Source organism: Amblyomma mixtum, chromosome 7 (assembly GCF_055824585.1).
Source record: "Amblyomma mixtum isolate Tamu chromosome 7, ASM5582458v1, whole genome shotgun sequence".
Classification (NCBI taxonomy): Eukaryota; Metazoa; Arthropoda; class Arachnida; order Ixodida; family Ixodidae; genus Amblyomma; species Amblyomma mixtum.
In genome coordinates this window covers 144,743,273-144,756,394 of record NC_143018.1, presented here as the reverse complement: position 1 = coordinate 144,756,394, position 13,122 = coordinate 144,743,273, and the positions used below count along the sequence as shown (strand labels likewise).

Genomic DNA, 13,122 nt, shown 5'->3' with positions numbered 1-13,122 from the left:
CCGGTCATCAGTGAGAACGCACGAAAGTTCAATGCCAATTTGAGCTAAAATATCTCAGTTAAAATGCTGGTCTGCTGGTTTTCCTCCTGCTCTTCTGAAAGCTGTTGCAGAATCTTTGCTGAAAACCCTATGGTTGAAACAAAACCAACAAGGACTCACTGAAAGCGAGAGGAGGAAGTTTGAAGTCCTTCCTTATGTGCACAAGACTTCGCACGGTTTGAAGAAGGTCGGAGGGAAATTTGGTGTCAACGTGTTCTTTTCCGCCCCATGTAAACTGTCTCGTTTATGCCGATTAACTAACAATAACCTGCAAAAGAAAGTAAGGTGTGGAGTCAACCACAGACCTAAGTTTGTAGACTGTAAGATGGGAGTTATTTACGAGATCCCATTCAGCTGTGGTTCCGTATATGTAGGGCAGACGGGGCGCTGCATTAATAAACGCCTTAAGGAGCACAATAACTCTTTGAGCCAGCACGGTGGGCAGCATTTAGCAAGGCACTGTCAGTCTTGTAAGATCAATGACAAGAAGAAAAAAGTATTTTGTACGCCGCTTTTCAAGCAAACGAAGATTATAGGCTGCGAGAAGGACCGGAAGGCACGCGAAATTTTTGAAGCCTGGCAAATTGCTAGATACGGTGCGGAAAAATGTGTTAGCGAGGCATCAATTCACCTGTATCAGAAGGAACTTGACTTTTTGGGTTGATAAGATTGTGTACTTTTGCTTTGGGCGTTAAGTTTGGTTGCGCATTGAAGGAAGGTCGTTTTTTCGTCAAATAAATCAGTTGTTAGTCTACGCTCGTCCTGTCTGCATCTTTTCTGTGTCCTGTCTCCTGCGTAGTTTTATGTCTTCAGAATCTATTATGCTACAATGTGGCCTTAAGAGCTTGAAATATGCGCACGCTTTATAGACGCAACATATACTTATAATCCGATTTTTCACTGCCGTTTTCTGATTCCTTACATCACGTCTTTCGAACTCTGTGTGTTGCTTACTCCTTGATATGTATCGCTGTATGTATTCCGTGTACTGTTTTCACTATTAGCCAGGTTATTGTATGCTTTATTATTAGAAAAATGCCAATTTGAAAGTGTGAAATTGCTATCATGTTTTCATCTCCTAGCAAGTTACCATGTATAGGCCGCATTGCTAAAGACAGAAAATTGCAACATGGATGAAGAAAGAACGAAGCAACTCGCTCTGAAACATGCATAATAAAGGTGGTATGTGAGATACCTCTCATATGCAAAAACTTCTGCAAGGAGCACAATGGCGCGTCCTTGAACAAGAAAATGCGAGAGGACCGTGTGGCGGAGCTAGTTTGACGGGGGTGGTTTAGCAGTTAAGGGATTCTCTACCTGTACGCCAGAGATCAAAAGCTCATGTGTCCGGGGAAGGCAAAGATTGAAGGATATGGAAGCTTTGGAAGCCTAGTGGCATTTAAAAAGAAGGTAACAACTGTATGAGCGCTCCTTCTCTAGCTTTATTACTAAATTGAGCGCCTATCTGCTCAGTTATACGTCCGCGAACCACCCAGTCGGGCTGTCTACCCCCGTCATTGCTTTTGCGCACCTCCTGTTGAGGTAAACAACTTTGGGACGTCCAGCGATTGCGCTGTATTCTTTCTTATGTGTCTCTGCGTTACAATGCCGCAGAATCCCAAAATGTGAATCATCACCTCACCCGCCTTTTAGTGCAAGAGCACCAAATGAGTCGCTAGCGAAAAAGGCATGCTGTGTCGAGATGAAGCCGCAGTAAATAAAAACAGCTGCATTGAGCCACTTCGGCCGGTAAGAATGCGAGACAACATTACTAACGGTTAGAGGCCCGCATTTGGCCGAAAGCAATCACTGCAGCGACACCTGAGCTGGAAAAAACAAAAAGACGCTTTTTTTTTTTTCACTTCTCAATGTTACTACGCGAAAAGTCGGGTTAGTAAACAAGGGTTCGGTCTCCTCGCCTCCGCAAACCGAAGAGAAGGCGGCACACCGATTTCTTCTTTTGTGATCCCGCTCCTTAACCGCCCCTTTCTCTTCAGCTTCCTAATCCTGTAATCGCGAAGGACGACTGGCGGTGGCGTTCATTTGTTAAACACTAGAGCCCTGGGGTCGATACTTTAGTGTTAACTTGTTGGCCGGGTCCCCGTTGCCTTCAGAACTATATTTTTCCACAGAATTACACTTGCGCTTCAGTACAAAAGCCTTCAAGATGCAAACTTCTGGCTTCACTTTCCTGCCTAGCCCCACGCACGCCACGTGAGTCGTTGTTGCTTCACGCTGCGCCGTCTAATGTCGGTCTGCATGCTTTGTGCCGAGCGAGACCGGCTGAGCACCAACGTAAAAGACACCAACAACACCATAAGTCGACAAAATCTGCAGTGATAGTGAATCGACAGGCAGAAGCGGTGCGGCATCAACGGTATAAACCAGCCACACAAGTTGAAGCTGCCGAAGAACGAGCGCAGCGGCTACATGCGGATGCCCCTACCCACAAGCGGAAGCGAATGTAGAAAAGTCCCGCTGAACGCACTGCCGAAATACAGGATCTACAAGATTCGGAATCTCCAGAGCAGAGAGTCCTTCGACTGAATGCGTATTGCTTGGCTAAGACAGCTCAACGGAAGTGGAAAGCGGAAGAACGACCACAGCAGCACGCCGCCGCGACAAACATCTGGAAGCACGATTTTCTGGACAATCTATTTTTCCATGCATTTTCTGCGTGTTACGGGCTCTGGCAAAAGGGAGACCTAACCCCAGTACATGTGATCATATTAGCGTCTTAAAGAAAATCTTTTCCGAGGTGGATTATGTGAATGGTTTTGCTGAATTTGCGACTTGTAAGGTGTCCTTGAGACACCAAAAGGTCGTTTTATAATCCCTCAGTAAAGGTTATGCATATCATCCCAAACCTACAAACTTCCTTCCGGTAAATGCGGCCGCTCAACAGCTGATCTCTCCCCGAAACCCTTTCATGGGGGGTTCGCCGGGAATTGTGCGACTCTGACCAGTATGGTACAGACAGAAACTATGCGCAAGGCTTCGCCCCATAAAATCGAGGACGACAATTTCAGTCTGGTAAACATTATACAACTAACATGGTATATAACTAACTAACATGGTAAACATTATAAAACTACTATTTTTAATATATATTAACGATCTGCCAACCGACATTACCTCTAACATCCGTTTGTTTGCTGACGACTGTATTATTTACCGCAAAGTTTCTAATCCAACCGATCATATCGCTTTACAGAAAGATCTAGACCATATAACAAACTGGTGTTCCATGTGGCTAATGCCGGTCAACACTGATAAGTGTAAATTAATGACTTTCAGCCGTAAACTTTCAAACTCTTCTTTCACCTACTCGCTCAGCAGTAATCATGTGACAACAGCGTCCTCATATAAATATCTCGGCATTCACCTAAATCAAAACCTTTCCTGGTCGACACATTAATAAAATTACAGCTAAGGCTTCACGAACCCTTGGATACTTAAAGCGTAATCTTCATGGTGCACCATCTGACACTCGAAAACTAGCCTACCAGACGTTTGTCCGCCCACAAATAGAATTTGCATCACCCATCTCGTCACCTCACCAAGCGTATCTAACATGTAATCTCGAATCTATACAGAACCGTGCTGCACGCTTCATCACTCGCGATTATAACCGGCATTCCAGCGTCACTAAGATCAAGCTATCGCTATCACTTGAGTCTTTAGAATCACGTCGTGCACTACCACTTCATTGCTTATTTCATAAAATGGTTTTCAGTCTCCACAGTGACACATTACCTTTGTCACGGCCATGTCGCACGTCTCATCGCCTCCATAATCATAGCAGCTTTACGCGTATTTTTGGTCATACAAAAGCATTCAACATGTCTGCTCTCCCACGTGCCATAAACTATTGGAACAGCCTTCCTGACGATGCTACTAATACCAGAAATCCTGCTACGTTTCGTGATAAAATAACCGCAATCCTCGCCTAGTGTCTCAGTTCTTTGTTTTCTTGCGAAAAATCTCTTTTATTGCTGCTTAGTGTGAACTAACTTGTGCACTTTTTACCCTCACTGTCAAATCGTGTTCCATTTCCATGTTGCCACATTTTGAAACATGTAATTATTGTGTATTGTATTACTTTATTTGCATTCTACTGAGTGCCTCTTGCTAACTATTGTATAACGTTTCTTTCTTGTCGTTGTTTTTTCTTGTTTTTTGTTTTTTTGCGCTGTTCTCTAACTTCTATGTACTGGCCCACTCACACAATGCTCCAATGTAAAGGAGCCTGTGAGTTACTTGAATAAATACGGAAAATGGCTAGCAAACCTTCCTATCGTCCGGACTTGATTTCAAAATGCTGTAGGTGTTTGCAGCGCACACGAAACACGGACGGACAGAAAAGGGAACGAAACACGGCGCTGACTTTCAACATAGCTTTATTGGAAAAATAAGCGACTTTTACACAAAAATTTTTAACATGTGACTCAGAAGATGTCCATCTTCTTAGTCACATGTTAAAAATTTTTGTATAAAAATTTTTGTATAAAAGTCGCTTATTTTTCCAATAAAGCTCAGTTGAAAGTCAGCGCTGTGTTTCGTTCCCTTTTCTGTCCGTCCGTGTTTCGTGTGCGCTGCAAACACCTACAGCATGAAAAACCAACTAGCCCAAGAAAAGACGATTCTGATTTCAAAAGACATGCTTATCCTGTAGATCTCAAAGCAGTTCTTCGTAGCCTGGCAGGGTATCACAGGCGCGGAAGACTGCTGTCGTATGCTTAGCGCATTTACACACGGGGCAAAATCATCAATAACTTTTACTTCATTTGACAAACGTTGAGTTTTTCAATCAATCCGCGTGGTGTCGCGACTAAGGTGCCACTCCACCCGCCGTTTCCTTCAGAATGTCATCTCTCTTTTCTCAAGATCTGAAGCATTCTTCTTTAAAATCTGGCGCCTTGTGAACGCGAACTTTAGGACGTATGCACCTTGATAATCTGGGCAGTGGTCGCCCAGCGTCTGATTACAGCCTAGTCAAGCACAGAGTTTTTTTTATGTAGACCGTGTAGTTGGAATGGGCTGGCGGCGTGTGAGCGCATTTGTGTTGCACTGCAGGGCTACAACCTGAGCGGCGGACAGAAGCAGAGGATCTCCTTGGCCCGAGCAGTGTACCAGGACAGCAACGTGTACGTACTGGACGACCCGCTGAGTGCGCTCGATGCGAACGTCTCTACGGCGGTGTTCAATCGACTACTGGGAAGGAATGGGCTTCTATCCAACAAGGTAGGATATGTGCGTGCGCAGCTACGGGACAAGTGTCTTGACATCCTTAAGGTCTGCGAGTAGCACGTATCCGGGTGAATAAAACTTGAAGTTTCTATATTACTTTAGCCACCTGAAGAATATATCATGGCATGAAGAAAATACATCTTTGTGGGTTTTTTTCTTATTTCATTGTGCACGCGCAAATATTACTATGTGCTATTACTATGTGCAGTGCAAATGGGCGCTTTGGAATCCAAAACAATATACATAAATTCACTAAGACGGCAGAAATGGCAGACTTTCCTTCTTACACAACTTGCAAGATTTTTCTAGGTATTCACATCATATTTCTACTTCTTGAGTACGTGTTCATCTTTGAAGCAATCTTCTTCAAAGTAGGGTGCTTCACTGCTGTTTAAGAGATTAAAAGGTTGAGTGACATATAATCATTGCCCTCAACAGCGAACGTCGGCACTGGTTATGTCAACAATTGCGCGCTTTTTTTTTTTCGCTTACTACAAGCCTGCTTTATTGCTACACCCGCTGATGTTGGTTCTAATGTGGAACGTGTAGAAAGGAAGAGTTTCAGATCTCTTTTATCTGACTGCTACGACAAGATTTTTCCGTTATCTTGGTACAGTTTTGGCTCAGGTATTTCCCCTTTCTATGTAGACATTAAAAAATAAATTACCCTACGGAATGGCAATAAAGAGTATCAGACAGGCACTCCCAATATATGGTGCAGCATAGGTAATGTTACCACACAGTGGTCAAGACACTTGTCTAGAGCTCTCTAAGAGTGAGCGCTGGTCTGAGTTTGGGGAAGCTTTCACTGCCTGTCGTACTTGATACAGGTTTTAGAGCCAAGATCACCTAACCTCGATTCATGTGAATGTGCATGCTCAGAATGGTGTTTCGAGCCCTAGACTTCTCGGTAACTGCCGCCAGCGAACACCCCAGATTGCCATTTGCGCGCTCCAGGCAGATGGAGCGGGAGTCTAAACGCGTGCACAGTGTAATGAGAGAGACATTTATAGCATTCGCTTTGCCCGTAGACGCGGCTGATTGTGACGAGCCAAGCTAGACTGCTGGAGCACATGGACTTCGTATTCTTCATGTGTGGAAAAACGGGTGTGGTGCTGAAAAAGCCGGCAACACTGTACCAGAATGGAAAAAGCACCAACCAAAGCCGGCGTGGCTGCTTTTTAAGCTCCAACGACCTTGATGGTAGCAGGCAAGTATTTTATCATATATTAGGAAGATTTGAAGAAATCTCTCGCGCTAAAAGACGAATACAGGAAAAAAACACACAACAGGACACAAGCATTGGTAGATCGTTTCAAAACGATGTACATACTAAACCGTCAAAAAGTTGTGTTATATTAGTACGAATGTCTCTCCATTTTCCATCATCATTCTAGGCATGCGATTTTATCACTTGCTGTTGCTTTTCCGCATCGTACAACGCCCGCGCTATAGGACTAATGAGTCATGAATAACCACGACAAACACATGAAAGTGTGTATCGTGTTCGGAAAGGATCTAATGTAGGCGTGACTTATCTGAAAATTCTTATGCCCCGCTTAAAAAAAATCGTGCACATCAATTCCCATGAAAAAGACACAGTACTCTGGGAGACGCATCAGAGTTTCGACACCCATCTGAACTATCGCAGACAGCTGCGCGTGCTCATAATTTTTCAACACTGCTCTGCCACGTCTCCCGTTTGAAACAAAACTTTGAAGCATCGTGACAACCAAAAAAACTAAACATTAAAAAGGAATAAAGCGCCCCTCCTGATTAAATTTCCGCGTAAGGCCTAAGCAATACCTAGTTCTGTCAACCTTGATGTTAAAGTATTAATATATGAAGTATTAGAGGGCCAATGCCAAAAATTGGAGGTCGAGAACCGGTGCGCGGAAAGGAAAAAGATTAATGGTTTTTGAGGAGGGGGAATGGTGCCCTAACTTAACTGTCTTGCTTCTCTGTGGAGACCTCAACTGCAAATAAGGAAAAGAGAAGTGAAAGAAAAAACAGATAAAGGGATGCCGTAGTGGAGGATTCATGAATAATTTCTACCACCTCAGAATCTTGAATGTGCACTGGCATCGTGCAACAAACCGGAACCTTTGGCGTTTCGCCTCCCCCGAAACGCGGACCTCGCGGTCACGCGAACCACGGAAGTCAGCTTCAGGCCTTTACTGGAGACATCAATGGTATATATTGTCACGTTATAGTGACGCAGTCCAGCGGTCAGGAAGACACCAGAAATACTTGCAAACGAAGCTCTTTATTTGGGCTGACTTGCGCCCGCAAAAGAACTGAATCACTCGGTGGCGGCGTAAGCAACAAGCGTGCTCGTCAATCGTCGATCTACGAATGCCCGCTGCTCACGGCATCGTTCAATTTAAAGTCGGCAAGGAAACTTCGAGATAACAGGTCGAGATCATCTAGAGTAATCTGGAAACACGTAGATGCAGCTGTTCATGGCTGCGAACATTCGAGATTAGACCGGTCGCTTCTCGCGTCAAGAACAAAAATGATAACACCACTTTCCTGCGGCCTTGCGCGAACGAACGGACACTACAATGATACGTGGCATTACCCCCCTCCCAAAGAAGCATCGTCTCGATGCTTTAAAATGAAAATCAACGCGGAGAATGCTTCGAGATCTTAGAGTCCTTTAGCGTTCCTAATAAGGTGTAAGAACAGCGGTAAAAGCTTCAAGTCTGGCCGTGTCGTCGTAGTCGTCGTCGTCGGTGTTGTAGTTTTTGTCGTATTTGTCGTCGTAGTCGTAGTTGTCGTCGTCGTCGTAGGGATCGTCGTCGTCGTAGGGATCGTCGTCGTCGTAGGGATCGTCGTCATCGTAGGGATCGTCATCATCATAGGGGTCGTCGTCGTCGTAGGGGTCGTCGTCGTCGTAGGGGTCGTCGTTGTCGTAGTGGTCGTCGTTGTCGTAGGGGTCGTCGTCGTCGCCGTAGGGGTCGTCGTCGTCGTAGGGGTCGTCGTAGTTGAGGCATAGTCTTGTGTTTTCGTTGATGGAGAATCTTGGTCCTTGCGCTTAGAAGCAATCTCACCTCCAGAGGCTGCTTTATTCAATTTAACCTTCGGGGGCTGGGGGAGCGTCCACGCATCGCGTAACCTCGGCTAGGAGATACAAAGCGCGGTGAAGATGGCGACGGGGAACGTGATAGGCGGCTCGGCGATGAGCATCCTTCCCGACGCAAAAACTTCTCGATTTCGGCTGGTCGCTGGCCGGGTCGGGGTCGTGGAGCGTCGTAAGAAAACACTCGGATACCCAGTCTTCTGTATGGACAGTGCCGGAGGACGTGACCGGCTTCGCCACAGTGGAAGCATAGTGGACGGCGCTGGTCGGGAGTTCTCCACTCGTCGCATTTCCTCGTCTGTGTGCGGCGCTCGTAGAACGGGCGGGTTGGGGCGAGAGGGCAGCGGTCCAACGCAGCTTGCTGTGAGCGATAGGGGCTTGGTCCCGTCGTCGAGGTGCAGGACGGCGCACTGCTGCGGCGTAAGTCATGACTGGGGGCTGCAGAGGCTGCGTGGATGATGGCGTCACACCCAAGGCCTGCTGAACTTCGCCCCGGATGACGTCAGTGAGCGAAGTAAGCTGCGGCTGCGTTCCCGTTGGCAGCAATCGTCGGAGCTCTTCACGCACAACTTGACGTATAACCTCCCGCAGGTCATTGCTGTTAGCGTTGTCCAGGCAGCTTGCTGAAAAAACGCGCTGCTGGCGGTCATACTGGCGGGCTCGGGCGTCGAGAGTTTTATCCATTGTGGATGCCTCTTCTACGAATTCAGCGACGGTTTTCGGTGGGTTGCGAACGAGGCCGGCAAATAGTTGCTCTTTAACTCCTCGCATAAGCAACTTCACCTTCTCTTCTTCCTTCATGTTCATGTCGGCACGCCGGAAGAGACGCTTCATCTCCTCAGTATACACTGCAACGGTCTCGTTTGGGTGTTGTATGCGAGACTGTAGCAGCTGCTGGGCTCTCTCCTTTCGCACGACGTTTGTGAAGGTCTTCAGAAGCTGTTCCTTGAAGGTTTCCCAGTTGGCAAGGCTGGCTTCCTCATTCTCGAACCAGACTCTTGCTGGTCCCTCCAGGGCGAAGAAGACGTACCTAAATTTCATGGCGTCGTCCCAGTTGTTGAAGACAGCCACACGGTCGAACTGCTCCAGCCATTCCTCGGGGTCGGCGCCAGGCGAAGCGTCGAAGGTTGGTGGCACCCGGGGCTGCTGCAGAATGATTGGAGTGGTCATCTGGGGCAAGGTCATGATGGACGTTGGTACTTGCTTTCGCTTCCGGGTAGGGTCCGGCAGGGTCCCGAACTCAGGTGCGTCCCCTTGCAGGCGTCGGCTTGCGCGGTGGACTGGACTCAGGTCCTGCGGTAGATGACTCAAAGGGCTGGCGTCTCGACTTGTAGGGGGTGTCCGGAACATGGGAGGCTACCCAGCACCTCCACCAGATGTCACGTTATAGTGACGCAGTCCAGCGGTCAGGAAGACACCAGAAATACTTGCAAACGAAGCTCTTTATTTGGGCTGACTTGCGCCCGCAAAAGAACTGAATCACTCGGTGGCGGCGTAAGCAACAAGCGTGCTCGTCAATCGTCGATCTACGAATGCCCGCTGCTCACGGCATCGTTCAATTTAAAGTCGGCAAGGAAACTTCGAGATAACAGGTCGAGATCATCTAGAGTAATCTGGAAACACGTAGATGCAGCTGTTCATGGCTGCGAACATTCGAGATTAGACCGGTCGCTTCTCGCGTCAAGAACAAAAATGATAACACCACTTTCCTGCGGCCTTGCGCGAACGAACGGACACTACAATGATACGTGGCAATATGAGTCTTTGTCTTAATAAAAGCAGTTGTTATGTGAATAAATGGGGATGGCTCAGATGCCGTTACCTTTCAGTTTGCTCCGGTTATAAGTTCTGCTTAGCACATGTGTTTGTCTTCTGGTCCACTCTTGTGTTCGTGTTAAATGTGTCGATCAGTTCTGGGAATGTCAGCAACACTTTGTCGCATGAGAAAAGTGAACACGTCGACACAGTGACGTCAGCGCAGTGTGTATTAGCTTCCACGGGGCTCATAACTCTAGGGCTGCGTGGCTCGTGAGTGCGCCGCCACTGGGTCAGTGGCTACCATGGTACAAAAGATCATATGACTGATGCAGTGGCCATAACAACTTCGTTGCCTCGTACGCCAGCGCAAGCAACGACTGTCAGAAGTTGCGCGCCACCGAAGCCGAGCGAATGCTTCAGTGGAGTGACGAGAAATTAAGCAACAATACGAGGTCAACACGTCCGGTTTTGTGCGCTCAGTCTGCGAAAGGCTGTCAGATACAGTGCGAACTTCTGTGACAGCTGCGCCCATAAACAGCTCGATCATTCAGTAAAATTGTTGTGAAGAAGGGTGCATGCTAACTTTAGTCATGATATTCGCAGCGTATTTCAAGGGCGCTTGGTATACTCTATGGTTGTGCAGTGCCCCCATCTGTCCCAGTGCATTGATGCGGCCTCTTCCAATGAAAGTCTAGACGAGGTTCTTCACGAACGTATGATATGTAGTCTGGTGACATGATTCAGAAGGCGTTCTCACCTGCTGCCCATCTGGCTGCGGTAGAAGTTTTGTAAACAGAAAATACTGTCTCTTCTTATGGTTTTGTGGAAAAAAACGCACAACGGCGCTCCATTCCTGCCGACACGTGCACCTGTAAAGCACCAGCTTAAATTGGTTGGTTTCTGTGGAACGGCAATGACGCAGTAATTTTCTCGCATCTCGGTGGACACCAGAACCGCGCCGTAAGGGAAGGCAGGAAGGTGGGAGTGGAAGAAGGAAGAGAGAAAGAGGGGCCGTTGTCGAGTGCTCCGGAATATGGTGAGGCCGCGTTTCTATGGAGGCGAAACGCAAGACGCACCTGTCTGGTGTGCGAAGTCAGTGCACATTAAAGGTATACCCCCCAGCAAATATCTGCACTATTTCATCCGCATCTTAGTTACGGTTACTAAAGCAAAGAATTAGGATAACAATAACCAAATGAGTCTGTTCCAATGTGGATTCAATTCACTGCTCTTATTCAAGCAGAGGTTGTTTCCTGCTCATTTTAAATTTGTATCTGTACTTTTCACAGGGTCTTAGGACGTGTTTTGAAAATAATTTCTTCTTTATGTTAAAGGGGTCAGGACGAACGTTCCAGAGAGGACATCTTGAGAGGAAGACTGGTCGAAGACGAGAATACAGAGGCCTCTAAGGTGAGGGAGCATAGAGTTGTGTTCTCATTAAGCTGTTTTGATTTTTGTTGTGCACTGAGTTTTTTCCTCCATCACTGAGGTACGTGAAGGGGCAACAGCCAAAGCCTGCCGGAAGTCCCAGTTCCTCATGTATAAACCGGCACAAACTCCATATATGACACATTCAAAGTAAAGCGACCTATTGCACAGAAAAAATGTACTGCGGCAACAACCGTCACGATAAATACACAGCGACGCACACAGGTTAGAATCAATACGAACAAATAAAAATTTGAAATGAAAGCCCCATGTCTACAGCGCGATGAACGAGAAAAGAGAAGAAACATGTAGAGAAAAACACCGCGCTGACTGACAACTGACTGACAGTCAGCGCTGTGTTTGTCTCTACATGTTTCTTCTCATCTTTTCTCGTTTATCCCGCTGTAGACATGGGGCTTTCATTTCAAATGAAAGCCAGAACACGAAGAACGCCGGTTTATTGGGAAGTGTTGCTTTTATAGCCGACCAACTGATAACGGTCCGACGGCAGTGCGCATGTCAGGAACAGGCACATGGTCATGCACGCGCCTGATACAGCTGCTGAGCTGAGCAAGCGCTCCTGTCTCGCTTACACATTATCAAATTTAAGCGTCGGGATGTACCTACGTCGAAGACATGGCGCTCCTCCTAACGCTATCTCATCTTTCTGTGCCCCAAGAAAAATAACTGCGGCCTTAACGCGTGGCCTGGGAGGGCAGCTGTTCGCAACCGTCATGCGCAGCCCGGTATCGACCGTCGCTGCCTTGCTTGCCGAGACTGCATCAATGGAAAAGATTCCCCAAAAACGTTGCTCCAAAAGTGCACGTTGCTCCAAAAACGTTGCTCCAAAAGTGCATGCTCCTGCAGCGGCTTAATCGTCTTCTGCCGTCAGAAGCCACCCTGCTGATTTGCGTAAACTGATTTGTACGATCGCGCGTGAAGAGCTCTTTGTTCTTCGTTCTTTTTATCGTCCCACAGTAATTTTTGTCCCAAACGCCATTCGCCTTCGGGTCCCATCTTCAATGTTACAATTGAATCAAGCCTGTTGTGCTCACATGATGCAGGCAGGGCATTGTTTTTACTTCTTTTTGACTTGTCCACTTTAGCCAATGCCTTAAGAATGATCATCTCTTTGCGATCTATAGAGTCAAAGGACGTTTTTAAAATAAAAAGAAAGATTACCCGATTGTATCTTTTCTGCGATACCTTCAATTATTATTTGTAACGGACATTACTGCTTCATCGGCTATTTTTTTTATGACAAGCGTACTGGAAAGATTGAATTGGGCAGTGCAGAGCAGGGATTACTACGAGCCTTTCAGATACCACATGCACAGAAATGTTCGATGAAGCGCTCAAAACTGGTATAGTACAGTACTTCAAAAGCTGATTCTCGCCACCAAGTTTATAAAGAGGCGTCACGCATCCAGTCTTCAATTCGTCTGGAAAAGCACGGAAAGAATGTAGTAAATTCGTAACATGGGCCACGACGCTACTAAGCTCAGAAAGAACATGTTTCATTGCTTTGCGGAATCCCATTCACCCCTGCTGCACGCTTCTTTATT

The 13,122-nt window shown here is 46.8% G+C and overlaps 1 protein-coding gene across 1 annotated transcript in view; it reads left to right on the top strand.

The window, feature by feature from the left end:
* The window catches only part of LOC149337773 (multidrug resistance-associated protein 1-like), a 266,100-nt gene that overhangs the window by 166,627 nt on the left and 86,351 nt on the right, over positions 1-13,122 (top strand). The window contains exons 15-17 of the mRNA XM_089553512.1: positions 5,116-5,283; positions 6,321-6,499; positions 11,464-11,539. Coding sequence (XP_089409638.1) covers positions 5,116-5,283; positions 6,321-6,499; positions 11,464-11,539 — 423 coding nt within the window. The remainder of the gene's footprint in view (positions 1-5,115; positions 5,284-6,320; positions 6,500-11,463; positions 11,540-13,122) is intronic.